Raw genomic sequence first — 26,777 nt, forward strand, 5'->3', positions numbered from 1 at the left:
GAATCCCACAAGCTGGCTTTTCATTGTTTCATTTGGCTTGGCTTGCTAGGGTGTTTTGTTGGCTTTTTTTGTTTGGTTGGTTTTTTGGTTTGGTTTTCTTTAGTCAGAGCTCTTAATGCTTCTTGTATTTAGTATGTAAACTTGTTATTGTGAAAAGCTCTGGGATTTATATCTTAAGTTGCACTTGTTTATTTTTTTAAGTTCCACTGAAAATCAAAATGAACTATCCGGATTTCAGTTTCTGTTTAGAAAAGTGATGATTTTTAGGATCCTGTGACCTTTCTATTTTAAATAGAGTTCTCACAGTCCACTAAGCAAATAACATTCACCTTGTTATTGCAGGTTCAGTATTTGTTTCTATAGAAACAGCTGTTGACAGGGTTTTTTAAAACTCTTCCTAATTTCTCAGATTTCCAGTGAGTTCTAGAAAACAACTTCCAGAAACCCTTGAAATCAGTAATCTATGACAAAACAGAAATGTGTAGCTCTACCTAAGCAATAGAGATTGGGCAGATGTTGACAGGTTGAGTACTTAACTTGCTGAAAATATATAGGTAATACTTCCTTAGATGGTGAAATGATTAATCTGCATTACAATATGTTGAACTTGTTTTTCAACAATTTCTGATTGACAGAAGTTAGTACCAGTATGAGGTTTGATTTAGACAATTTAAATATTTCAGGTGCGTTGTGTGATTCCTCAGCTGTGTTCTTAGTCTTTGAAACTTTATCTAAACCTGAAAATAACTAATGCTTTGGCCCATTTTTTTCTGATACATTATAATAAAGCTTTTTAGATAGCGCTTATACTTCAAAGGTTTTTACAGGATTGTTTTTATTTTTTTAGATAACCGTTATGTCTGCTAGGTCAATATATGTTCTGATATAGACTTTTAGCTCATTTGCAGTCAATGTTGTAAGTGTTGAAAACCAACTTATCCAAAGTTTGCAGGTGCCCAGGTACTCTCAGGAGTGATTGATCTGCAGTTCCATTCCCAAGCCAGTGGTTGTTGGTGAATTTTTCTTGTTGGTATTTAAGTTTTATGATAGTTATATTTATATTAAGGATAACTTTTGACAGATTTGTCCATTTAAAGGATTTTTAATATCTGAATGTGTTTGGAAAATATTCCTGTATTCCAGATTTGTGAAGTGGAATTATTCTTAAGTTATTTTCTTTGCATTATATGTTGGATGATTATCATTATGAAGGTGTTTGTATCTGCTCAGTTGCTCCAAGTAGGTAAAAAGATGGTTAAAAATTTTACTTTTTATAAGACAAAGTGAGCTTATTTTATGAAAAACTAATCAAAATTTAATTATGTTTTTGGAGTATTCAAATCTACTTAAAAACAATTTGTTTGACTTTTGCTGTCTTTATCTGATGCTGCTTATTTTACTCTTCTGTGGAACACTTATTTTCAGTTGTTAACTGCTTCTCAGGAAATGGGACTTTTCCCTTCACTCCTAAGAAAACTCGGGGAAAGCTCTGTCCAGTGGTAGAGGGAGATTGGAAGGCATAAACAGAGCTAATTAACAGCAAAGTTGTGCTGCTTTTTGGATGCAAGCTGACAGAAGCAGAGAAATGAAAAGGTACTGCTGATGCTCTGCTCACAGTTGTGCTCTGTTGTAGGTTTTTGGCATGCTCACTGTAATGGAGACTGGTGCAACATTGCTTTCTGCTTGAAGTATAGATGTAACTTGAAAAGTGAAGATAGAGAGCCTTAACTTAGAATTCTTTTTTTTTTTTTATCAGCTAGTGTTTCACCTTTAAAGCTAAATATTTGGTTTGGCTGCCATTTTATCAGTCACTTTGTATACATGTGATTTCAATGAAAAATACTTTTATCACAGTAATTTCTTAGCTAATATTGTATCAGATATAATGAAATGTTTGCAAACCAGACAAGATAAACAATTTCCTTGTCATTACTTCTGTATTAGTGCATTTCTAAAAGGAACTGTCACATTGCCTTTCTTCAGTAAAATAAATTCTAAGTTCTTTGCTAAAATAAAATTTTTAAGACATTTAAATTGAGGGCAAAGTGATTAATCTGTGTGGGTCACCCTTAGTACCATAATGCTAAATATTGGATCAATTGGGGAATATGGGGAAAATTGCATGTTTAAATATTGTGGGCTCTGCAGAAAAACATGGTGCCCTGTTCATACTCCACTGAGCCCACCTTACATCCTAAACTAGAGTACCAGGAGTTTATTAGCCTACAGAGTTGCCCAAAGCTGGGATCATCTGTTTGGTTTAATCTTCCATGTATTCACTAGGGATTATGCTGAGTTACAGTTTCAGATACACCTGTAGTCACCTTGTTTTCTTTCCTATTCCTCATCAGTGGCATCTATTTATTATCATTGTGGCTTTAAGTGCTGAGGAAACATGAGGGAAGACAGAGGGTGCAGTCAGTGATGGACAAGGATGGGTAAGAAGTGGTTCTGAGGGTGAACATAGAAAAATTTATTTTGAGTTAAGGTTAAAGCTGTTTGGGGCCCTAGTGATGCCATTAGTCCTCTCTGCCCTCACTGGCCTTCAGATTGCAGCTGCAGCTCAAGCGCACGGGAGCTTGGCTGAACATTTGTGCCATAGGGATGCTCTTCATGCTCTCTGACAGCACCAGTGAGCAGCTCCAACCTGCAGCTTTACTTTGCTTCTTGGTGAGCAGCAAAGGTCTCGGACCCTCTGCAGAAAGTCACCTGCCAAGTGCTTTTACTTTTCCTCCTGTGGGCTGGCAGGTGCGAGATTGGCTGTGTATGACAATGGACTGTGCTGTGCTGCATCGTACTGGGAATTAATACAGCTCTTTTTGCTAGAGTCGTTTTGACTGCACTCTGAGAAGCTGCAATCCCCAGCCATCTTTGATGCAGACAGTTCCCCAAATGCCCCTGTGTTTGGGGGTCAGGATAAATTCCCCAAATGTAGCTGAATAGGCCAAATACTGCAGGCCATGGGGTCTAGCCTGTGCCTGCTGGACTAACATAGAAATTCGTGGGTTTTACCATTTTCAGATTTAAATATTTAAAAACACTTAAATGTTTGCTTGAGTTATTGAACTTGTAGATTAGAAATGAAAACAAGTTACTTAGACTGCAATTCAGTACTTCTTTGAAATGAACTTTAATATCCATGGCTCTCTTGGAATTCGTAGACCAAATGTTTGTTCCAGTAATGCTGTATTGTCTATAATCTGCTTCTTCTCTCAGCCCTGTGGCTTAAAATTGCTCTCTTGCAATAGTGCAGATGAAAAAAAAATAGAAAAATGTTTCCAAAATCTGTCTTGATTGAGCAGCAAATGCTCAAACAAGATATTATAGCTGGTGATGTTTTGTTTCGTGACCAACTGCGAATTCTCAGATCTGGTCTATACTTTCTTGCGGTTGCAGCTATAGATGTCTTGAGAAGTTATTTTTTTAACATACTTGTTTAGTAAGGTATTTTGTTTTCTTTACTGCTGTGCCTTAAAAGCAACAACAATCCAAAAACTCTGCTCCAGAGTTTTTAATTTAATCACATGCTAGATTTTTATGGCATGGTTCTGAGCAGTAATATAACATTTTCATAGTGGAGCAAGTAGTGTCAAAATAAAAAGGTATTTATGCTGAAAAGTATACTTCTAACATACTTTAAGGGCAGTTACATGGTGTAGGAATTGAGCCAGGCATCAAGTATTTCCTCTAACTTCTGTGTCACACAGAGGCATCAGGGGTTTTTTTTCCCCCTTTCTCCCTACTCTGGTTATGCCCTGAGTTGATGTCGGTCATGTAGATGTCTATATATGCACATTTTTCACCACTTAAGGCTTGAAATTGGCTGAAATTTTGAAATTGGATGTTAAAATTTTAGATGTAGCCGTCATTTAATAATTGTGTTTTTTTTCCTCTGGTTGTGTTGCAAGTAATACATACACTGCAGCCTTTTAAATTGTCTCTCTCAAAGCTTTGTAAAAATCAGATAATTAAAAATTCATTTGAGGTTGTGGTTGTGAATTTGACTGATGAAAGGTTGAGCGGTCAGTTAATAAATGTTCTTGGGTAGCCTGACCTATGGCTTCCTCAGGGTCACTTTGTGCCCTCTTCTGGGCCTTGAGTGTTGGGATCATAAAGTACATGAAGATTGTCTTCCTCAAAAGACTGAGTAAAATTTGGCAATGGAAAAGCAAAGCAGGCCACAAATTGGTAGAGAACTTGACGTACTGCCTGATCTAAACCCCTACTCTTTGTACTCTTGTATTTAAAAAAATAATTTCCATATGATAACGTAGTAATTATTCCACTCCAGGAATACTACAGGATTGATTTGGTTTTGTCATGGAGATGCAGTACACTGGGGAAATAAATGGTTATTTCAATAACAATTAATTTTCACTGGGCCTCTAAATGTGAACAGGTAGGAGATCAATTGTGCCTCTAGTCCTGCTTAACTGTTTTTGTCTTAGGCATTTAAGCCATGGCCATCTTTTTTTTCTTAATCTTCTTATATAACCAGGATAAAGCCTGAATTTGGAGGGCTGGTCCTTCAAACATAAGGGTTGCATACTTAAGTTTAGATGGGGGGAAAAAAAAAATCAGAATCTTGCAGAAATTCACAAGTAAACCCCAGCTGGCCCTGCAACACTTGTAATCTGTGGATTTGCAACAGAAGGTGTCAAACAGTATGTATATGTGCATTGAATTGTATATATATTGAATTGGATACAAAGTACTTTGTAGACCAAAATGAAAATACTTTCATTAAAATAATGCATATAAAAAAAATCATCATCGTGGCAAAAGTAAAAAGTCAAAACCTTGAGGGCCAATAGTTTTATGAAAATAGCTTTTTAAATTGATTCTCCTAAGTGAACTAGAAGGTATCTGTTCTCTAGTATCTCACAGATTTCAAAATAGCCCTGTACCAGTACTAATTGTTTTTAACTGTGGAGGTGAGGACACAAGCAGTAACACTAGCATTAGTCACAAGGCTGACAGAACAGTCGTGTGCCACAGACCTGGCTCTCTGTGGCCGTCTGTTGACTTAGAGGTGACACTTTTCTTCCTCATTCTTTTCTTCTACCACTCCACACATGTACTGATAAAAATACAAGTGATGTAGATTGAACTGCACTTGGTAGGGTGTTTTTGAACTAAGCCATCAGTCCTAGTCTTAAATAAGAATGGGCTAAAGTTCCAGCTCTGCCCCAGAACATGTGCTGCCACAGACTTCTGGTGTGCTTGTCAGCAAAGGCTTTGTCTGCCCTGCTCTGTCACTCCCCTGTAAGGTGGACATGTAATTAACAGTGGGAGAATGCTGGTAGTGACTAGCATGGCTTTTGATGCCAGCCTTTGCAGTGGGCATCAAAACTGATTTCTGGGGCTCAATGGCTGCCTGATTTTCTGGCATCCTTCTAGGCTGCTGCAGAGTAAATGTCTAGCAAGTGTAGGGGCAGCTCTTTTCTCTGGGTTTTGGAGCAATCTCTCCAGTATTCAGAGCTGCATATGAACAGACTGTACCCTAAACACTTAGTGGTCCAGATATGTGGCTCAGTATAGGTAAGATTTGAATAACCTGCAGCGATCAAAGTGTGAAATGCTGGGAGGTTAAAATCCAGCCTCTGCACTGGTGGTGACTATTGTCCTTGCTGCTGCTTTCATGGTGGTGATCCGTCATGTTCTGCTAAGATATTGATAGGAGTTTTTTTTCATTATGAGGAAATCTGTCATTTTCTGGTCTGAACTCACCTATTTGGCAGTCGCCAGACACTGAAAGACTCCTCCTGGTTGTGACAGTCATCTCAGTAGAAAAAATTACTGTACCCATATTGCTATGGAGGTATTAACTGCTGGGTCTATCTGGGGATCCCAGGAGAAGATCCTGGAAAGCGCTGCAGAGACAGAGCTGCAGGATGTTGCAGAGCTTGTTTTACCTGGAAAGGATTTCCAAGGCAGAGTGGTGTTAATGGCCACACCACGCAGCTGTTAGGAGGACATTGTCTCCTTCCAGTGCCTGTTTTTGTCCCAAGGACCAGTCCTTTGAGTTTACTTCCACTTTTGCCCCTCCTGGTATCCTTTTGATAGACTATTAGTCATTGCATCTCTTGCATGTGAAAAACTCATTTTGTTTTATGTGGCTACGGAGTGTTTGATCTCAAGCCTTCCTGTTGTTTTAGCACAGTGTGTCTCTAGTTAAAACAGTAATCCCTGCTGTAATGTATCCTTGCATTAGTCACTGTGATCAAAGGCTTGATCCGGTGTGATTTAATGTAAGAAATTATTCTGTTAGCCTAAATGCAAAAATCTGTTTTTCTTTCCCCCCGCCTCTTTTGTTTTTCCCCTCCCTCCATCCCACTGTGCATTGTATAGGCTTTTTATTTATTCTGCCAGATTGACAAGATTATAAATGAGAGCTGCATGTTGAAGCCTCTAATTTTTCATAAGTAAATGAATTAATTTATCATAGCTGTTGTGTTTTATTGCTGTCTCGATGCCAGACTGGCCAGCTTCTTTATTCCCCCTTTTACCTTCTAAATACTGAATCCATGTCATTGTGTTTGACAGCTTTCTGGTTCCCCTGTCTGATGCAATTTGGTGCTAATCACATTTTCTTTGCTTAGTGTCAGTGGTACAGGCCATGCATAATATTCCTGTATGTCCACTTATTTACTTGAAACACAGCTGAAATGTCTTGGGCATTAATCTGATGAAGCTACTACATTAGAATGCAAAAATGATGCTTGAGTAGTAAGATAATGTGGTGTGGCAGATGTGCAGTAGATAACATTGAGGCTAAAGCAGTGATCTTTATCAAGCTCTGATGCATTTTATTTGTTAATTTTGCATACCTTTTCCTAAAAAAAAAAATTATCATCAGTTTTGCTTCATTAGAATGGGGTCACTTATGATTTAATTCCTTCTTTGTGATCAAACGGTGAGAAACTGCTTCTATTCTTCCCTCTACTCCCCATTTTTTAAATACAAGGGTGTTTCTTGTTTTGGTTTGGGTGTTTTTTTGGGTTTTTTGGGTTTGTTTTTGTTTGGTTTTTTTTTTTTTTTTTGGTTCAAGTCATGGGACACACTTCATATATGCTGACTTTTAGTGGGAGTGTTCAAGTCTTTCAGTTACTCCTTTGGAATGTTTCAACTTCCTGTTAAAACTGTTCATACATCTCTGCAGATGCTCCTATTAAGTGAGCCCTGAATGTTTAAAATTTCAGTAAGATCCAGTAGTCTGTTATTGAAAACTAGAGCATGCTGTAGGTGTTCCTCTCCTAACTCCTACAAAGGTAGGTTTGCAATGTATTTGCCTGTATTGTATTGAAATTATACTTCATAGTACGTTTTTTTCCACGTACCTGTAATGATTTTTTTTAGTATGTTTTAAAATCCTTCTTTGCCAACAAAGAAAAGTTCATGTTTCTGGAAGACCTTGAAACTGTAGGTCCCTATAGTGCATATCAGGAATTTGGGTTTGTTACTATTTACCTACTGAATTACGCATGCTCTTTGGTTTCTGCATGTTTTTGTCTACTCCAAAATCCTATGTATTCCTCTGCTGCTGTATAGAAACAGTGATGATGGCTCGTGAAAGACCCAACTGCTTTAGAGGCTGTTCATTCAAATCTATTCTCCCTTTGAAGGACAGCATTTAAATATGAGATTTAGGGAAGGATGTAGTCTTGATTTGTCATAAAATGAATGAATTTTGGGAAATGTATAGTTTATGAAAAAATTCAGACTAATGTGTGCTTGTCAGCCTCATAGACAAGGCTTTTTTTTTTCTAGCAGTACTGCCTACAGATGTCTACAGATGAGCCTTGCAGCTCAGTCTTTATTTTAGATTACATATGGATGTTAGGAGTAAGAGTTTCTGTGAAGTGAATCAGCAGTTCTAAAATTTCTATCTCTTGGTATGGGAATTCTGTTCCCACACAAAGAAATCCAAAGCTGGAAAACAAGCTTTATGGAGAGCACATGAAATCTGCTTAACAATATTTGGATGTCTCTGCAGACAGACTTTATGTGCTCCCAATAAAGCATCTTGGCAAGTAATTAAAGTGCAAGTCATTACCTGGTGGGGGTTTCTATCAAAATTATTGCATACAACAGGCAGTTTTGTCTGTTCTTTGAGAGCTCTGGATTCTTGAAAACTGCAGCTTCACCTGAAACCCTGAATAAAGAATTCGAATTTCAAATGCCTTTCATTCAACATGGCTCATGATGTTGAAATTCTTTCCTTGTAAAAAGAGCAGGTTAAAATTCCTTTCTGCTTTTTGCAGTCAGAGTGCTGACACTGACTTGCAGGGCTGTTGTGGTCTGGTAGATAACACAGGGAGTGGGACCTTCAGTTCTGAGATGTTTCATTGGTTTTGTGGCCAGTTGTGGGTAAATGATTTGATGTAGCTCATCAGTTATTCTGTATGGAAAAGTAATATCAAGACTTTGTGAAGTACTTGAGCTATTAACAGAAAATGTTAGTAAGGAAAAAAGATAATCTCCTTTCACTTGCAAGGGACTTGAAAGAAGTAGGCTGAACCCATGCTTGTCAAGGATGTTGTGTATGATCTTTGATAAATCAGTTTCTTGGTGCATTTATGTCTGTTGCTGGAGTAGGAAGGATAATTCTGCTGTACTTCACAAGTCTTCATCAAGCATACATATACCACACACATGTATGTGTATGTATACAGACAGTGCATTTCTTTATTTGGTTATTTTTGTGACCTTCCATTGTGAGTGCTTAGAGTGTGCTGTTAGTAGTAAATTATCTTGGTGAAACCAGTGCAGTGTTCTGGACATTAGGTGCTTCAGTTGAAATTAAGGAATTGGAATGTAGCTGTTGCGATTTTTTTGTTCATGCAAATGGAAAATGTTTAATAACATAAACACGTCATCCACCGAGAATATGTGGAAGTTCTTCATATTGTCTTACACTTTTGGTAGGGCATTAATTCAACATTTTGTTTTTTTTTTTTTAATAATTGAATGCAATACAAAATAATTTCTGTTTATTAGCAGAGCTGCTGGCTTTTTGTTCATGTTTATTTTTAGAATGCTTCAACAGTATTCATATCTGCTTTAAATTTTGAAAAATGTTAGTTTACAATGGTCAAAGGCATCTAAATGTATATCATGACAGTGGAGCTAGAACTGAATATGGGATTTGTGGTACCTTAAAATCAGTTCACTCCATTTAGGTAAAATTATAGGGCAGTTAATTGTGCTGTATTATATATTAGGGCATGGATGTGAATTTTTAAATTTATTTCACTTATATTTTGTTGTTGATTTGGAAAATACTGAAAGAGTTCCAAAGTAAGATTGAAGTGAGTGTATTCAACCCTTAGCCTCTGTGCTGAGACTCCCTGTGGTGATGATTAATTGGTATGTGAACATCTGTGAGGGAATAGTGGAAGTGCTAGACTTTTCAGAGGGGCTATAGCTGGTTGGTAGGTTTCATGTTCATGTGATGTGGAAGAATATATCCACAATAGCCACTTACTGTCAGTGACTCAGAGGATTTAACTTGTGATTTTTTATAATGCCTGAGGAAATATTACTTGAGTGACTTACTCAACTAATGAATGTTGGTGAAGCCCTGTCTGGTTGGATGTGCAGTACATCTTAGTGCATTTCTACTAGTGTTTTGGGGAGATTTGTAGAGTAATCAAGTTGGTCAACACATGTTGAAGATGAGGAAGAGTAATGGTAGAGTCCTGCAGGTGTGAGTGGGGATATTACTAAAATAGAGATGTGCTGTCACTTTACATGATTTCTATTTACATAGTAGTGATCTGAGAATCTTGGACTCGTGGATTTCCAAAGAGAGAATGCGAGTTGTGATGATGATGTATCACCCGGGATCCCCTTTCATTTGCTGGTGTTTGGGCATGAAGTGGCTTGGGTGGACCAGTGCTGTTTGTATGCCTGTGGCTGAAGTGTAGCCATTTGCTGGGATCTCTCTCCTATATGAAGTGTCAGGCTGCTCTGGCTGTTCTCACTAACAGCCATGTGCCATCATATGCAGTAGAGAGAAGCATGTAAAGGGAAGAGTGCACCAGGTCTGGTGGCTGACAGTGTTCCAAGTGCCTGCTTGAGCTGGGCTATTCCATCTGCTGGCAGGCTTCTGGCTGGCAGCTGCCACCTTGGTGCAGTTGAAACTGAAACTTGCTGCTTATATGATAAAAACCTTTTTTTCTTCTTCCCCCCAGACTTGCCATATTGTGTCTTTAAAAGAGCTTAAAGGGAACCATCTAGAGACTTCTAAAAATGAGTGATAGTTTTTCAAAGCTTGCTAAAAAAAACAGTATGCAGGAAACCCTGTTAAGGTTGTTTTTCAGTAACATATACTTACATACCTGGTGTGAAACGAAAGTTGAAGCAGTGCTTGTGTGGTGCTCTTGGATATGGAAACTTTCAGAAAGGATTAGGTGCATAATCACATCAGCAGTTGTTGCCTCTTTTGTTGGCTTTTAATGCAGCTGCTAATGGATTCAGTTTTTTTGTTGGTTTTTTCTTTTAACAAAACATCAGTTAATGTGAGAATTAATATCTGATAATGGGGAGCAAGAAATCTTTGAATGTTAATGGTATTATGTATGCTCTCTCTACCCTTTTATATTTGCATTCTAATAGGATTGGAATCTTTTAATGGCATAAAAAGTCTGTAAAGAGATGGAGTGTGGGTAAACCCTCAGTGATGCACTTTTGGATGAGAAATTTGGGTTGCTGTTCTATTTCACTGTCAGTGTAACAGCTGTGTTGATTGCAGAAGGGAAAAAAGCTTTAGTAGTTAGTGGGTTATGTCCTGAGATCCTGTTTCCTAACCATAGAGTGAACTGCCTGAAGTCTTAAGTGATTGAAAAGTAAACAAAAATGTATTTAAAGTAATAGGATTTCAATTAAATATATTGCTGCATTTATTTAAAAGAACCATTGATTTTCAGTGATTGATCGCCACTAAAATGTTGATGTGCAATCAAATGTCTTTACATTGAATTTAACACTTTTTTTTTAAAGAGGAAAATGCATTATATGCATATTTATGCAATGGTACTTAGCATACATTTATTTAGTCTTAATTTTTACATTTAGCTTAGGAAATGCTGAGTGACAGTTCTTATTTAGTAGACTGTTAATTCCTTCTTCATGGCTTCTGTCAGGCTAGTTTCAGTAATTGAAATTCAATTAAAGCTGTGGAGAACTAAAATGAATTTTAGTTTAAAAAAATGGGAAGCATTCTGTATTTGTATTGGGAAGAGTTTTGAATTTGAAGCTCATGTGTTGAACAGAAGCAGTTTGCAGGTGATGCATGATAGACTATGCAGCTGATAGAGGAGATGAGACCAGGAGGAATTTCTCAGGCTCTTGGAGTAAATGGAGCTCAGCTCTTGCATTCAGTTGTTTTTCAGAGGCTGTAAAAAAGTAAGACTAGTAAGTTTCCCTGCTTTGCAGTGATCAGATGATTTTTCAAATGGAATGTGCTTTTTCTTGAGTTGAATTACCTAGATAAACTGAAATTAGAATGTACTCTTTGCCAAGAATTGTCATCTACTGCTCTCGGGAGCTCATAATTTTCTCTCTTCAGAAAGCTCTAGTTCCATGAGGCTTCTTCTGTGCTTTCCCTTCTTATGAGTTTCCTTCAAATGTTGCACAGGACCATGCTTCTTGTGGGCAGTTTTTTGGAGGGTAGGAATTGACTGTGGAATCCTCCTATTTTTTTAGTCTAATTTGTATTACAGATGATGCAGCAGCCTACTTGTCTCATGCTGCCAAGTTGTGGTTGAAGTGTAGATCAGAAATTATGAGTATACAGTTAGAATTGTGATGGAATGGGGTGGCATGTCCAAAGACTGATGCCTCAGATGAGTCAAGAGAAGCTGTAGAGTTTCCTGATAGAGTCTGAAAACATAGAATGAGAGAGGAGGCAAAATGAAGCATCGTCGTAACTACTGTGATGACTTTGGTCTGGAGCTCAGGGTACAAGATGGAGCTGCCCTCCTTGCCTCTTCCCTGTAGTAAAGCTCTGAAGGCCAAGTGGCCAAATACTAAGGGGGTCATTAGTAGGCTACTGATAAAGGGAAGGATCCAGCAGACTTGGAAGCACAACTCTGCAACTTCATTTTGATCCAAACTGTATGCTATTCCTGTGTAACCTAAGCAGCATGTATAGGAAAATGCAAAGAGCATTAAAAAAAAAAAAGTCTTAACAAAAATATGGTCAGAACTTCTGCTTAGAGTATGTATCCTTTGTCACATTTTTGATGTCTTTGTTTCACTTGTGTTAGCCAAACTTTACTTAAAATTAATTCCAAGTTAAAATGTAGGCAAAAAAATGTCTTTTATCTGTGCAACTGAACAATGTTCAGTTCTGTTTTGATATATCCCATGTCATAGATATTCAACAGATTTTACTTTGTCATGTAATGTCTTTGAAGAGTAGATGAATTTCTGTTGTTTTCTGTTTCTCAGCTTTTCTGAAATTTCTGAATCTCCATGCAAAGAATACATGGGGGATGCACTCCTCCTGAGCATTGACCTGGAGGAGGCTGTCAGAAATGCCATTCTGGTGTGATGTCAGAGTTAGACCATGGAGCTCCCACTGAGAACAGCAAAATTGAGCCTGGCCTTTGGGCACCAGGCTGCAGCATCAGCCTGATTTTAACTTCCAGATTAAAGTACAACCTGGGAGAGAAAGGAGTGCATTTTTTTTTTGTCTTAAACATCTCTCTCCAATTTGTGTTGAAGTGAATAGTGGACATCCTGGGGTTTGCCAGCCGTGACTCCCATTCATTACTAATGGAGTGTATCATATTTTGGTTTGGGCTTTTTTTTTTTTTTTTTTTTTTGTATGTTTCTACATATGGTTTTGGGTTGGTTTCTTTTTTACAGGCACATGGATCTTTAAATCAGAAGTAAAGGTACTGTGTGAAGACCAGTGTCAAGTTCTGCAGTGTGTGTGGGTGAATTACTAATAAAAAGCTATTTAACTTATATTGGATAGAAACCCCTGAGACTTGATTTCAGCTAGCTGTGAAAAAACACTTTTAGTCTCCTGGACAGAAGATAATTTGACTAGAGGATAAGGATTCAAGGCAGAGTTAATAAATTTGTTAACTTGTCTGTAACTTTTCTATGTGGATTTTTTCCCCCCTTGGGTTTTCCAAAGCCTCAGAAGCCTCAAAAAGCAGTGTGCCATTATGAAAGTGAGGATTACCTGCAGCGGACTGAATGCTCAGTGTGGCATCGCCGCAGCAGAACAGAAAGCCATTGGCATGCAAGAACTGAGTCAGAGAAGCAGCAATGTCGTTCTCATAATACAGTATTGGTTTTGTTTCCCACACTAGAAGAAAAATGTTAAAAACATCTTCCATGAAAGTTGACAAAGAATGGAATCAATATTGTTAGCTTTTTCTAACAACTTAAACATTCATGTATTTCAGACCTTTTGAATAATAACAAAGTGATGTGGCAGTGAGGAAGGCAAATGTGTTTCTCCTGTGAATCCTTTCAAGTAAGAACAGTAAATGAAATATGAAAAGTAAAGTAACAATTCATGTTTACAGTAAAGTAAACATGAATTCTTTGTTACAAGGTCTGGTGAGACCTCAGCATGGATAGTTCAGGAAATAGACATGATCACTTTTCTGGAGGTGCCTAAAATACTGAGCTGGTTGTTTGACTTAAGTTTTGTTGATTCTTTGTTATGTTCAAGATTTTGGAAGATGTAGGACAACTGAAAAGTTTCAGGAGAATTTTCTATTAGCTGAAAGTATTTTACGCTTTTTCCGTTGTGTTGTTTGTTAAATAGTTTGGCTTGCTTTTGAAAGAGGAGCCTGGTATATCATTCACTTTGAGGGTTTTTATATAAAAGTGCTTTGCTTTATGAATATAATTTAATCATTTGTAATTAGAAGTGGAAAATGGATGAACAAGCTTCTCTCTGAGAAATCACATTTGAAATTTCTGATTAATGATCTGAATGGTCTGAAATCATTTATTCCCAAGACATATCACTGTTTTGCAGAATATTCAAACTACTGTAATCAAAATTAAACTATGCCCTGAGCATGAAGATTATTTTTTCCCAAAAAATAAAGCTTTGGATCACATTAAACCGGTAATTCGGAGTGATAGGACACTGTTAATTGAATTCTACATCTTGGCTAAATGTATTCTGCACTGTTTTTTATTATCTACTAAAAGTTTTTAGTTTAATTAGGGTAGCTAAGAAACAATGCTCAGTATATTGCAGTGTATTCAGTACAACAAAAAAGTTCCCTTTTCTTTCAAGGTCTTTCTTGCAGAAATTAGTCTCCTTGAGAAATGTTAAGATAATTTTAATAATTGCTCAGAGGTTAGACTTGCAGTCCACATTTTTATAGTTAAATGTTACAAAAAACTTTTCATCAAGTGAGTGTTCAACAGTGTACTTAATAGGGTATTGAAATTCAGCCTTAGAAATCAGGTTTGTGTCAGAATCCATCTAATGAGCAATTACAATATCACTTACAGAAAATATGCTTTGGTTTTAACTTTTGGATCCTATTCTTTGTGGAAGGACAAGGACATTACTACTATTGTAATTTTTTGAGTGTTATTTTTTCCTGTTTTAATAGGATGTCTTCATGTCTGAATAACAAGGATCATTCCATGGGTAGTAGAAGATTATTTATGTGATGCTTGTAAACACATTTATGTCCAAGGTGTGCATAACACACATGTGTACATACATAGCTGCTACTAACTTTGTAGATACCATTTTGCTCATTTGAATTCAAATTTTAATGCTCAGAAAAACTTAAAAATATGTTTAGTTTTACACTGTGGATCTTGGACATGATGTCGACATTTAATTTGTTTACTAAGAAATTAAGTAACTTATCTATGCAATTATGCTGTGGGCAGCTAATGTTAGGGTAAAAAAATGACTGAAATTTATAATATGTAGATCATTCTTCTAAGGAGTGTAATGAGCAAGGCAGCAGTAGGATGTCTGTTACGAACTGATTGCTGCAATGAGTAATTCTTATTGAAGCATTTTTTGTTATTGCCAGGGATGTGACTATCTCTAGAAATGTTACTTTTAGTTTCATTGTTTTCACAGTAATGGTGCATCACATTGTCAAGTCAAAATAATTTTTTTCTAGCCCTTCTGTTCTGGTAATTAATTTGGGAATATGTGTGTTTGGAACCATTGTGCTGCTTCTTAACTTCCTAAATATTTCACAATTTTGCTTGTTACTGATCTTCTGAGACAGCACAACTTTGTAGGTTTCTTCTCCAGTTGCTGTAGTCTTCATAAACTGGTATGTCTTTAAAAAAGAAAAAGAAAACGCAATTCTTGTGTGAGTGACAATGATTGACTTTGTAGTCTTCTATTAATGAGCGTGGTGAAACAGTTCATGTGAGCTAGCCAACTACTAAATACATTCTGAGGAATTTGGTGATACTTCCATTCCATTTATTTTGAATGTCTCTCCCCTCTCCTCATGTTCCTCTGTCTCAAATTTTATGCAGAAGAGCATCATGATGTTTAGGAGCTTTATTTAGAGACATGATTGCTAGAGGTGAAGGTCAGCTGACTTCTACTACTGAAGCATACAGGGTAATGCTGCTTCTGCAAATGAGGTCACTATGTGTAAGGCAAAAAGTATTTATTTTCTAGTTTTTTCAAAGGGCTGTGCTTACTTTATTATAATGCACTAGAAAGTGTCTAGGAATACTGTGTATTGACAGAATTAATAACAAACTAGGAGAGACTGATAGCATTAGTTTATCATTAGGGACAGACCTTTCCTCATCAAGGTGACAACCAGTTTTGTAAGCTTACTTTTGCCTTTCTAGAGCCTGACATATAAACTGTCAAAGACAGGGCAAATAATGCAGTCTCACTAAGCAAGGCATCAGTAGGAATAGGACTCTTGGCAGTTGTAAATACTGAAATGTTTTTCTGCGCAGACAGAAACACAGTGTGAGAACTGCATGACGTGTGGCAACATCCCAAGATTTATCAAGCCTGTCTGTACTAATGGAAGTTGTTGTGTGTGCTATGCTGTACAGATGGTTTTACACTTTCTGATGGGTTTTACAATTCAAGCATTTTTGTACTGCTTTTCTTTTCTACTTCCCAAGTTCCATTGCCCCATCCTGTAATGTCCTCTAAAAAGATCAAAGCTGTTTAAACCAAACAGCTAATTCACATGCTGTCATTGAGTCATTGGGGCTAAAGCAAAAATGTGTTTTTGCACATGATGCATATTTTCAAGTCAGTGAGAGAGGAAATAAGAAAGTGATTTGGTAGAATTTGTTCTAAGTTTGTCTCAGGTTTGCATCTAAGAAAGCTAAATACACACTCAGAGGACAGTAGCCAAGGGAAGCAATTCCATCTGTTTGGCACTTGTGAGACCACAGCTGGACTGTTGTATTTAGTTTTGGTCTCCTTTGGTGCAAGAAAGATGCTGACATATTTGAAACCAGCTCAGCACAGGATCACCAGCAAGATCAGGGATTGAACATGAGACTTGGGAGAAAGGGTAAGTGAACTTCATAGGATGAGAGAGAGTGTAGAGGAGATGACATCCTACCTTCTTGAAAGTCCACAGCGAGAAAAGAAGAGGTAATGGACATTAAATGGCCATGAGGAAGATTCTGTTAAGATATGGGAGACTTTTTTTTTTGCACTACAAGGGTGGTCAAGCACTGAAACAGATGCCCAGAGACTTGTGAAATATTCATCCTTGCAGATGCACAAAAATTGGTTTTTAACATTGTAAATAATTGCCTAGAGTATGGAGAGCCATTCAAATTCCTAAAAATTTCAGTTATGCCCTCTGGTCTTAGTTGAAGTGGTATAATGCCTCTTCACCACAGTTTACTTTGGTTTAAATTTCTGAAGATTTTTCACATGCCTAGATAATCCAAAGGTTATTTGAAGCTGGCTCAGGACTTGAAAAGCATGTGGAAAGGTGTGAGAAGAGGCTGATGTTGGAGAAGTCTTCTGAAGGCCAGGCAAGGTGCCTACTAAAAGTAGGAGTGGTAATGCCTGTGCCACAGTAGGAGCTGGGAGCAGTTTGAGTTTTCCACTCCCTGCCTCAGTTGACTGTGTGTAGCTTGGAGTATCCAGAGTTGCTGTGGGTTCTCTCTCAACAAAGATGCTTCTGTCAGGTGGAGTTTGTGTTGCTGTGTAACTGACCAGTTAATTTAGCATTGAAGTAATATTCTAAGGTAAAATTTGTATTATAAAGTTGCTGTAATTCATATTATGAGAGTGAACATTAATTGCTGCTTACTCACAATATAGTAACTAAGATATCACTTTCATTTTTAAGTATAGACTTATTTCATGGCACAGTAAATTTTTCCTTTTCAATGACTGATTCCAATAAGTGCATTTGACAAGTATGGTTCTAGTAAATAAAGCAGTCCTTGGTATTAATTATCTAAATTTTTGTAGTGCCATTTGAAATGGACTCTCCAAAATTAGCTCATCTTCTGTAAAGTCCATATAGGTGAAAGTACTCAGTTTCAAGTTAAGCAGAAAAGAAATAATCAGTCTTGCATTCCACAGTCCTTTTTCAATTTGTTTTTTTCACTTGGATAGAGGAAGAATAAAAGCAAAGGGCATTTGTTGTCTAGCAAAATTCTGAAGCTATTTCACATGAAAGCATAATGAGTGTGACAGGCTACAAATAGCATTGAACATGAATCTTTTACAGAAGAAAGGAGAAATGTCCTTTGGTATATTTACTTCAATCAACCCTAATAAGGCTTGTTTTATGTGTTTTATGCATCCGCCATCATAATTATAAATCCTTGACATTTTAGCACTAGCATTTATATCTGCCAGGGAAGCTACCCGAAGTCAACCCTCAAGGAATGTCTGTATTGTACTATGGATCTCCATAACAGCTCTCAAGTAGTTACTAAGTGGCTTAAAAAATTACATCTCAGTCATGCTTGAAGGGCTCATCAAACTTTGCCACAAATATCAACGTTAAGTACCCAATCAGCTGCATTGTTTGAAGTACAGTCACGTGTGTCCATGAAAGAATAGGTTGGACAGGAAGAAGAATTATAGAAGGGCTTATCAATCAGGCAATGGGTTTTTTTTAAACGACCTTTCAAAAACTCCTTTCCCTTCTTCCTGAAGTGGCTGGGTCTTGAGTTGGGCCTGGCAGCTGCGAGGCATGCTGCTTCTGTTCCTATTAATATTTTTATATTCTTGGAAACTTTTCACAGCAGAGGCTGAAATGTTTATTTTTATATTCTTGGAAATTTAGCAGAGGCTACTTTTCAGAGCAGAGCAGTGTTTGTATGTGTGTAGTAGGATTCTGTGCCTGGCTGCTTTTGGACAGTACCAAAAAATCTGAATAACATGGATAGGAAAAGTGTCAGGTGGTTTTTGGGAAGACAATTTGGTGTACATTGTTTTGTCATGTAGATAAACAAGATGAGCTAATCACTGTAGCTTTCATGTAATATATCTGTAAATTGTTTTCATATGTAGGTGTGAAGGAATGCTTGCCATATGGTGTGTATATTGGTATTTTTCCCTGACAGCCTTTATTTTAAGTTTAAGGAATTCCAAGGCATACTATTATGCAAGAATACAATTTCAAGTACTCATCAGTATATACTAGAAGAATACCTTGAAAGAATATTGAAGAAAGGTTGTAGAGCTCCAGGAAAGTTTTAAATTGAAAAATTAAATAATGCTTTCATCCATTCTGAGGGACCCTAATTACCTTAGTTCTATGTTGCACTGTTACCAGGCTTTCATCTTTTAACCATTTGAACAGGATTCTTTCAAAAGTAATATATAAAATCTGATTTTACATTAATTGGTTTGTGGAGTGAAGCAACTTTCACAGTGTCTTTGTGAATACTTTTCTTTTTTTTTGGTTCAACATATGGTACACTTTGCTCTCAGTCTTCTTGCCTCGATGTAAAGTCTTCTTGTTCCCTCGTGGGCATAAGTTAAAAGTATAGCTCATTGAAGTTCTGATTTTTAAAATTATTTTTAAGTATTATTTTTAACATTGCTGTGTTCTGGTATCAGTGTGTCACATACAGAGACACTGTATCTTTGTATCTCTTCATTATGTATGCGTGGGTATAAATGCAAGATTAGTCCTACAGATCCCGAACTGAGGGGCCAGAGGACAAGGTAACGTGGTCCTATGGCAAACATCAGTTTCTGCTGTAGCTTAAGCCATCATTTCTCCTTATGCCATGAAGCTAAATTAAATAGTCACTGAGCTTTTCATTCACTCCTCCTGACAGCTCTTTCTTAAAATTCAGGGGCTTTCTCTGAAAAGTCTTTTGCTAATGAACCCGTAAAAGGGAACATTTTTAGCCACATTATTATATGAGCAACTGAGAACCATTCTCACAGGAGCACTGGCCATCAGAAGCAAAGACATGGTTTAAAAAAGTATTTTTTTCCTATATGGGTATTTGAAATCATGGACAGAGAGCACCTGAACAGGAAACAAGTATGTCTGGAATAAATCCACAATTTTACTGCCTCTGGTTGTCCCTAAGTGAGAGAAGAGTCTAGATAAAGTGAATGTGGAAAAAAGAAATTAGGAGGAAAAATTTCCCTCCAACTTGAATGAAAATTTTAATAGAAGCTGAGCATTTAATTGCTTTTTGTGTTTTTGAGTATGTAATTTCAGCTGTTGAAAATTATATCTTTTCAATTATGTACCAATGCTAGCCTATGACTGAGAACTTCTTTTAGAGATTTTATCCTGACAGTAATTGAAAGCTGATTAATTTAATTGCAAACAAGCTTGTATTTTGCCATTTCTTCCTTAGTACTTCATGTAAACGCCTGGTGTTTGGGGTCAGAAGGGAAGCAGTGGTGTCTATTGTCTAATTCAGTACAGAAAAGCTAGTAAAATATACAGGTTTTAACCTTATTAACAATAATGTAGTTGTCAAAAGTGTAGTTGAAGAGAAATAATTATGAAAACTTTTATTTAAAATGATGTATAGGGCAGAGTAAAGTCAGCTGTTTCTGACTTAACAAGTGCCTTAAATCGCTGCTGTTTGTTCAAAGGTGAGGATGTTTTTCTTTAGAGTTCTGAAACTCCATGAAGTTATGTTTAATTAAGTTTAATTAGGGAGGACTGAAACAAAAGTGTTGCAGTATTAGTTTGGGAGGACTTTTGCTGCCTCTTGTGTGTGTGGTGTCCCTCCCCATGCCCAGGGAGGCAGGGCTGCAGTGTGTGCCCTTCGCTGAATCTTAATCCAATGAGTGTGTTGGGGAATGGAGTCATGCAATTTGTACATAATCTTGTTTGACTTTTCTGCAAGCTTTGCAATTGAAATATCAGTCAAGTATTGGAAGAGCTGTGCCATAGGGCAGCATACAACATTAGAATTTGGCTGTATCACAGTGCCTTGTAATGAGATACCACAAAAATGCTAATAAAATGGAAGCATTGGTTATTGCTGCATTGTGTTGTGACTATGGCAGTATTGGTAGAGAGAATTTAGTAACCAGAAAATGATGGATAAGTACTACATTTTGGTAATTTATTGATTTTCTATGGAACTGGTAGGATATTAATAGATATTGCAATAACAACAATAATGGTTGTGGAACCATTTCACCTATACAGAAATACGTATATATCTTTCACAATAAATATTCATGTTCCTTAAATAACCTTTAAAAAAGAGATGCCTGACTACAGCAAGTGTACAAATTGCTCAATTTACAAATGTCTAGAGTAATATTTTGATGTGTTAAGAAAACCTCAATCAGCTGACCTTCTGAATTCTCAATATTTGAAATATTGAACTAGTAAGGAATAAACTAGTGTTGCCAGCAGTGGTGTTGTTTTATTGATATGTTTGTGGGGATTTCTTAATGCATCCTAAAATTCTTTTCAATCAGAAGATTTTGGCAGTCTGTTCCAATTAAAGAATTTTCCATACTGGAAATGAGAAGTCAGTTATGAGAATTATTTTTGAGTTGTTAATTTACATAGCCTTAATTGTATTAATTCCCTTTGAAAGGCTGAAGCAGATATTTATAATACTTTGATTAACAGTGTATTTGTATTAGAATTGCTACTGATAAGATGCTGCTGCAACTATGTTTTTGAGGAATTGTCTCCCAAATAAACATTTTAGAAAACAAAGTTTATTTCACTGTGGAGGAAAGGCATCACATCTTTGCCACCTCCATAGGCAGTACTGTAGCATCTCCTTTCCACACTCTGTAAAAAATGGGAGTTTAGATTGTGTTACTTAATTACTGGTGTGTTCCATACTGTAAAGAAATAGGTTTTCATTGTTTATTTGGTGGTTTTTTTGTTTTTTTTTTTTTTTAATCTGTCAAAATAGTGCCTGGGAGTAAACTAAGGAACTGTGGGTTTCTCTCAGAAGTCACTCACAGAATGTCAGCAGTAAGAGGCTTCCTGTTTTCAGGCAGGTGTTGGGCCTATGTGGTCACGCTCAGGTGGACGCCTCTTCAGCTCTTTGTCAGGCTGTATTGCAGATGTTGGCTTGCACCTGTGCCCTGTCTGCTCATGCTCAGTGTGGAAGTAGAGTGCTGGTGTGGGTACAACTGGGAGGGGGATGTAGTGCTGTCATCTCTTCTCATACCTCTGCTGCAGGAGTTGGGAGGAGAGGAGTCAGCATGTCTCCATGTGCTGAACCTTCTTGTCTGGTGACCGAGAGTGGCAGGTACATCAAGGGGCAGAGCTGACAGAAGCACTGAATCACGTGTTTGTGATCCTTCTGTATAAGGCAGAGATCTGGGAGCTGTACCCACACTTGGGCACTGTGATTTCTGCCCCTCAACCTACCTGCACCTGGCTCATTCCTGAGCTGGTGTCGAGGAAGGTGTTTGACTTGTAACCTCAGCTCTTGGGCAGTGTCACACAGTGCTAGGGCAGGAGCTTTAGGGACCCTTGGTGACATGAGGATATCAATGAGGATGTCACTGCAATCGAAACTTTAACCTGGGTTCTCCACAGGTGGGGTGGGCACCACTGATGCCCTTGGCCTTGGGCAGGGCCTTTGAATGCAGGAGTCCCTCTGCCCTCAGGGCAGCGCCCACCCACCAGAGTCCCTGCACTGAGGAGCCCTTCACAAGGAGCCTGAGGACATGGTCACCCACCCTGGAGAAGTGACAGGTGACCAGTGGTGAGGAGCGGGAGCAGCCTTGCTGGGAGTGCAGGGAAATGGCCGTGCTGTGGCCATGATGCAGTTTGCCTCTTGGGGCTGGCAGGTAGGTAGGGGTGTCTGTCATATCTCATGGTGTCAGGAGTCTGTGACCTGACTTGCCTGTTAAAATAATTTTATATTATTATTTCTGCAAAAGATTCATTTGCACTTTTGAGGACTGAAGAAAGGTGTGGTGCTTAGAAACCACAATATGCAATAGTATGTGGCTGCTGCCCTGGTCTCTGCCTGTGACCAGTGGAAAATACTTGCAGAAAGCACATAGAAGTAGAGTTATTATAGCATCAGTTTGTCCTGATTTGCCCTTCTGGTTTATACTACTATATGTTTGGGAGGTTTCTAAGACTGAGGTAGTGCTTGTACCTACCTATTTAACTGTTCTTCCTGGTGTTTTCCATGACATTGTCTAATTTTTTAAACCAATTGTTGCTTTTCACCTCTGCAATATCCTGGGGCAGTAAGCTTAGAATATTCCAAAGTAATATAGCATTTAATATGATTTCTATGGTGTGAAACCAAGGGGAAACTCAGCTTGGTCTGGTTGAGGAGTTCAGTTGTTCCCATCAAATCACAACCGAGTTTCATTTAGTCCATTCTACATTGTGGATGCTCAAATGAACTTTTTATCCTGCTATTACCTAAAGTGCTTTCAGTGCCACAGTCCTACACAATCTCCAATTTCCTCTTCATCAGTAACAGCCTCTTTTACAGAAATCAAATTTCCACAGCAAAAGTGAGACTGAGAAAGCAAACCTTTTGGTGTACAATGTTGGTGGAACTTACTGAATCAGAATGAGCTGCCAAAATAGCAGGAACATGAATAGTCATTTTAGAAACAAATGAAAGATACAATAAGATGGGGGTTTTGATTTGTTTCTTCTTGGTACTAGAGAAAATTTCTGTGATCTGTTCATATCTGGATCTCAGTCAGCCTTTTTGGCTATATGTAATTTTGGGACATAACTAATGCAGTGTGAACACTTGGGTACTTTACATGTTATGCAGGAATAAACTACAAAGAGTTGTCCTTGTGATGGGAGTGAATCTTCTATATGGTTTGGACAAGTAAAAAACAAATTGTGTGTTGTAAAAACATATTTGTATGGCCATGGAAAGGAAACAGGCTCCACATGGAAAACTAGAGCAAGTTTTCTACCTAATTATTTAAGGGGTTTTGTGTGTCTCTGAAATGTGCCTTGGTAAATATGAGCTGACACATTTCTAGCAACCAAATTATAAATGAGTGGAAGACCTGAAAATGTCAGTTTCTTCCTTTTAGAAGCACTTCAGGATTTTTCTTTCCTTTTCCTTCATACATTCGTTTCTTCCCTTGGGCAAATGAGTTTGTTTAAACGTTTGTTTCAGTATATTGTTTTTCATAGGATATAATTGTTGACCCTTCCTGGAAGTGTCAGAGGAGATTTGATGTACTAATATTTTCATAAGAGAGAGCATATGTATACCTTAAAATAACAGAGAGAGATATAAAAAGTAGCAAATCAATCCTTTAAACTTGTTTCTGTGTATATCTTGATGTTGCCTAACCAGTTGTGTGTGTTGTGGTATTTTTTTATGATTAGCCTGGAAAACAATAGATAATCTCAAGGAGTGCAGAAAAAGTAAAATAAATGAGCACCACAGGCAAAGTGTTTGCCATTTAAATGTCACAAGAACTATTTCATGTCAGGTGGTGGGGTAGGGAAAACACTTGAACTGTTACTCCTATCTCCTCTGCTTTTGAAGAGGACTCTGGAGTGCCAAGCATCCCTGAGTTGAAAACATCATATCTTCTATTTTGTTTTAATAATATTTTGGTTTGTTTACCCAGAGCTGTTACATGCTTAACTGTTTTCCTGGAACTTTAATACGATTTACACCTAGCTACATGTGTGTGAGCCTCTTCTTGATGAGGCTGCATAACCACAGTCTGATCACTTTATATTAGTAGAGACCAAAAGGATAATCTTTGTTAAAGAGCAGATTAACAAAGGCAAAAAATAAATTTTCTGGTGTTTTGTATCATTTTTGTGGCCACATTGGTGTGACCTTGGACAGCAGACTTTGGAGCCTTCCCATGTGCCTGGAGTGGTGTAAGGGCCAGTGACTGACAGCTCTCAGAAATGTGTACCTGGTCCAGACTTGCAGGGCAGGATGGGAGGAAGGGACAGATCTGTGGTGGGTAGAGAAGTGCTGGGGAGGTGGGTGTATGTGCTGTGCTGGACCATGAAACTTTCATCCTTGCAGAGACATGGGTTGGACAGCTAGGGAGGCCTCATGCTCTCTCATTGTGTTGGATGGGTCTTGTCCTTGGAATGTAGTTGTTATGTTTTTACAAATAAAATGTGCATCTGCTCGCTCAGTGCAGCTTCTGTGGTTGTGTTACCTTTGTGCAGCATGTCAGTCAGTAGCACTAAAATTTTTTAGACTTAATAACACTCTCTACCCCAAAGAATTAAATGCTGTTCTGTGTTTTCAAACGTGCTCATCTCTAAGTGTTTTGAAATAATGTAAAATGCTCACCAATGGTAGCATGCTAACTCTGAGAATGTGTGTCAGTGCAGGGCAGTGCTGAAGTTTATACTTAAGTTACGTTGAAGTCAGTGTATCTAAACACAAATGTCTGTGCTTTCTGGAATCTGTGTTTTTGTTGTTAGCTGTTCTGAAATAAGATCATTAATTTTGTACTTTAAAGTAAGTATAAGCTTTTGGTTTTTTTTTTTAAGAGTGAAGTTTGGAAACACTTTACACAAACTACATTATCTTTTGTTTTGATAGCTTATTGCCATTTATGATGAACAAGAAACTCCCCATAAGATTGACAGCACCAATGGGAATGTGACAGACAGAAATAGCCCAGACTCCTTTGAGACAGAGGTAGCAACTCAGCTGGCTGCCTTTCAGCCCATTGGTGAGATTGAAGTGACTCCTTCTGCCCTAAAACTGGGTATGTATATCTTGTATGTTTTTTTCTTTCATTTTTCTTTTTCTCTGTATGTTTGTAATCTGATTTTATATATTACAAGATATTTTTTTTTAGCATCCCATTGTTTGCCTTGCAGTTCAATGAGGGGCATTGAGGGGAAGCCATATGGGGAGGGTCTGAGGTCTGTTGGTCTCTTCAGCCTGGAAAAGGGGAGACTGAGGGGAGACCTCATTGTGGTCTAAAGCTTTCTTATGAGGGGACATGGGGGGCCAGGCACTGATCTCCCTGGTGATCAGTGACAGGACCCAAGGAAATGACATGAAGCTGAGTCAGGAGAGGTTTAAGTCAGATATTAGGAAAGGGTTCTTCACCCAGAGGGTGGTTGGGAACCTGAACACATTCCTCAGCACCAAGCCTGACTGAGTTCAAGAAGCATTTGGACACCTCTCCTTGGCACTGTTGGGGATGTCTTGTGCTGGGCCAGGAGTTGCTGACAATCCATCATAGTATTCTGAAAGAGCACAAGATGAAGCCTTTGCTAAGGATTTTCAAATATCACCGTCATTGAAAAAAAAAAACCAAAAAAACCCCAAACAAACAAACAAACAAAACCCACAAAAAAACCCCTGAGTTTTTTTGAGGAACCTGGGTTCAATGAGTGTAAAACTGCTATGTGCAAGTACTTTTACCAGTTGTCTGAGCTAGTGCCCTGTTTTGGGTGTGGGAGGTGGGAAGAGGGATATGCTGGTTCCAAACAGTTTGGCTGTTTGCCTTTAAAGAAGTTGCACAACTGGGCCCATTTGCCTTTCTGACTTTCAAGTGAGCAGACTGTGATTAGGAAAGGCTTAATTCCCTCTTACATCAGAGGGTACTGCATGAACTGCTGCAACTCTGGTGCCCTGTGTTGTTCAAGTATGCCTGGATAGCCAGGAGTTCTGACTGGTTTCCAATTATAAAAAAGTGGAGTCTTGTATATTGTACACAAAGCAGTTTGAAAAACTTTCTTGGATTGAGAGTAGGCTGGGCTGTCACATAAGGACTGGATACAGGAGCTTTCAAAACTAGACTGATGGTAAATGCTGTGACTGTCTGCCTGTAAAGCAAATGAATGATGCTCAGGAGAGGCTGCTCTGCATCCCACCAGTGCCCGTTGCCCAGCTCACCCATGTTCCTGAGTGCTGCTGGCAGTCTCCGAATGCTGTGCAATAAAACCTGAGTGTAACCAGCTGGGGAAAGGGCAGAAGTACTTTCTCTAGTTGTGCTACTCTCATGGAGTAGTCTGATTACAACTTGAGAAATGGAATGCTCACTTGCCTATTTTAATTGCATTTTTAAAGGAAAAGGCTAATTAAAAAAAGCAGTGAGCTAAAATAAAATTTCAACTAAAGTTCACTGGATGAAGTTGTGTAACTTAACTTCTAACAGAAGCCTGGGCTCATTTTTATGCCTGCTGTAGAAAATTCTAAAGTTCAAGCTGCATGAGAAGTTTTAGAGAAAAATTTGTGTTAATGGATCGTATCTGTTTTTTCCATATTCTAAAATAGAAAAATCTTTTTCCATATTTAATGACACACAGGAAAATCTCATAAATGAAAATCTTGAGACAAGACTTATTATTGACATAACTTGTAGGTATTTGTCCATGTTTTTTGGTAAGCATGAGATA

The 26,777-nt window shown here is 37.9% G+C and overlaps 1 protein-coding gene across 6 annotated transcripts in view; it reads left to right on the forward strand.

The window, feature by feature from the left end:
* PARD3B (par-3 family cell polarity regulator beta) overlaps positions 1–26,777 on the forward strand; it is a 533,875-nt gene that overhangs the window by 232,762 nt on the left and 274,336 nt on the right. For all 6 annotated transcript variants that reach the window (XM_068196079.1, XM_068196075.1, XM_068196077.1 and 3 more), the window contains one exon: positions 24,964–25,132. In XM_068196079.1, coding sequence (XP_068052180.1) covers positions 24,964–25,132 — 169 coding nt within the window. The remainder of the gene's footprint in view (positions 1–24,963; positions 25,133–26,777) is intronic.

This window comes from Anomalospiza imberbis, chromosome 7 (genome assembly GCF_031753505.1).
Source record: "Anomalospiza imberbis isolate Cuckoo-Finch-1a 21T00152 chromosome 7, ASM3175350v1, whole genome shotgun sequence".
NCBI lineage: Eukaryota > Metazoa > Chordata > Aves > Passeriformes > Viduidae > Anomalospiza > Anomalospiza imberbis.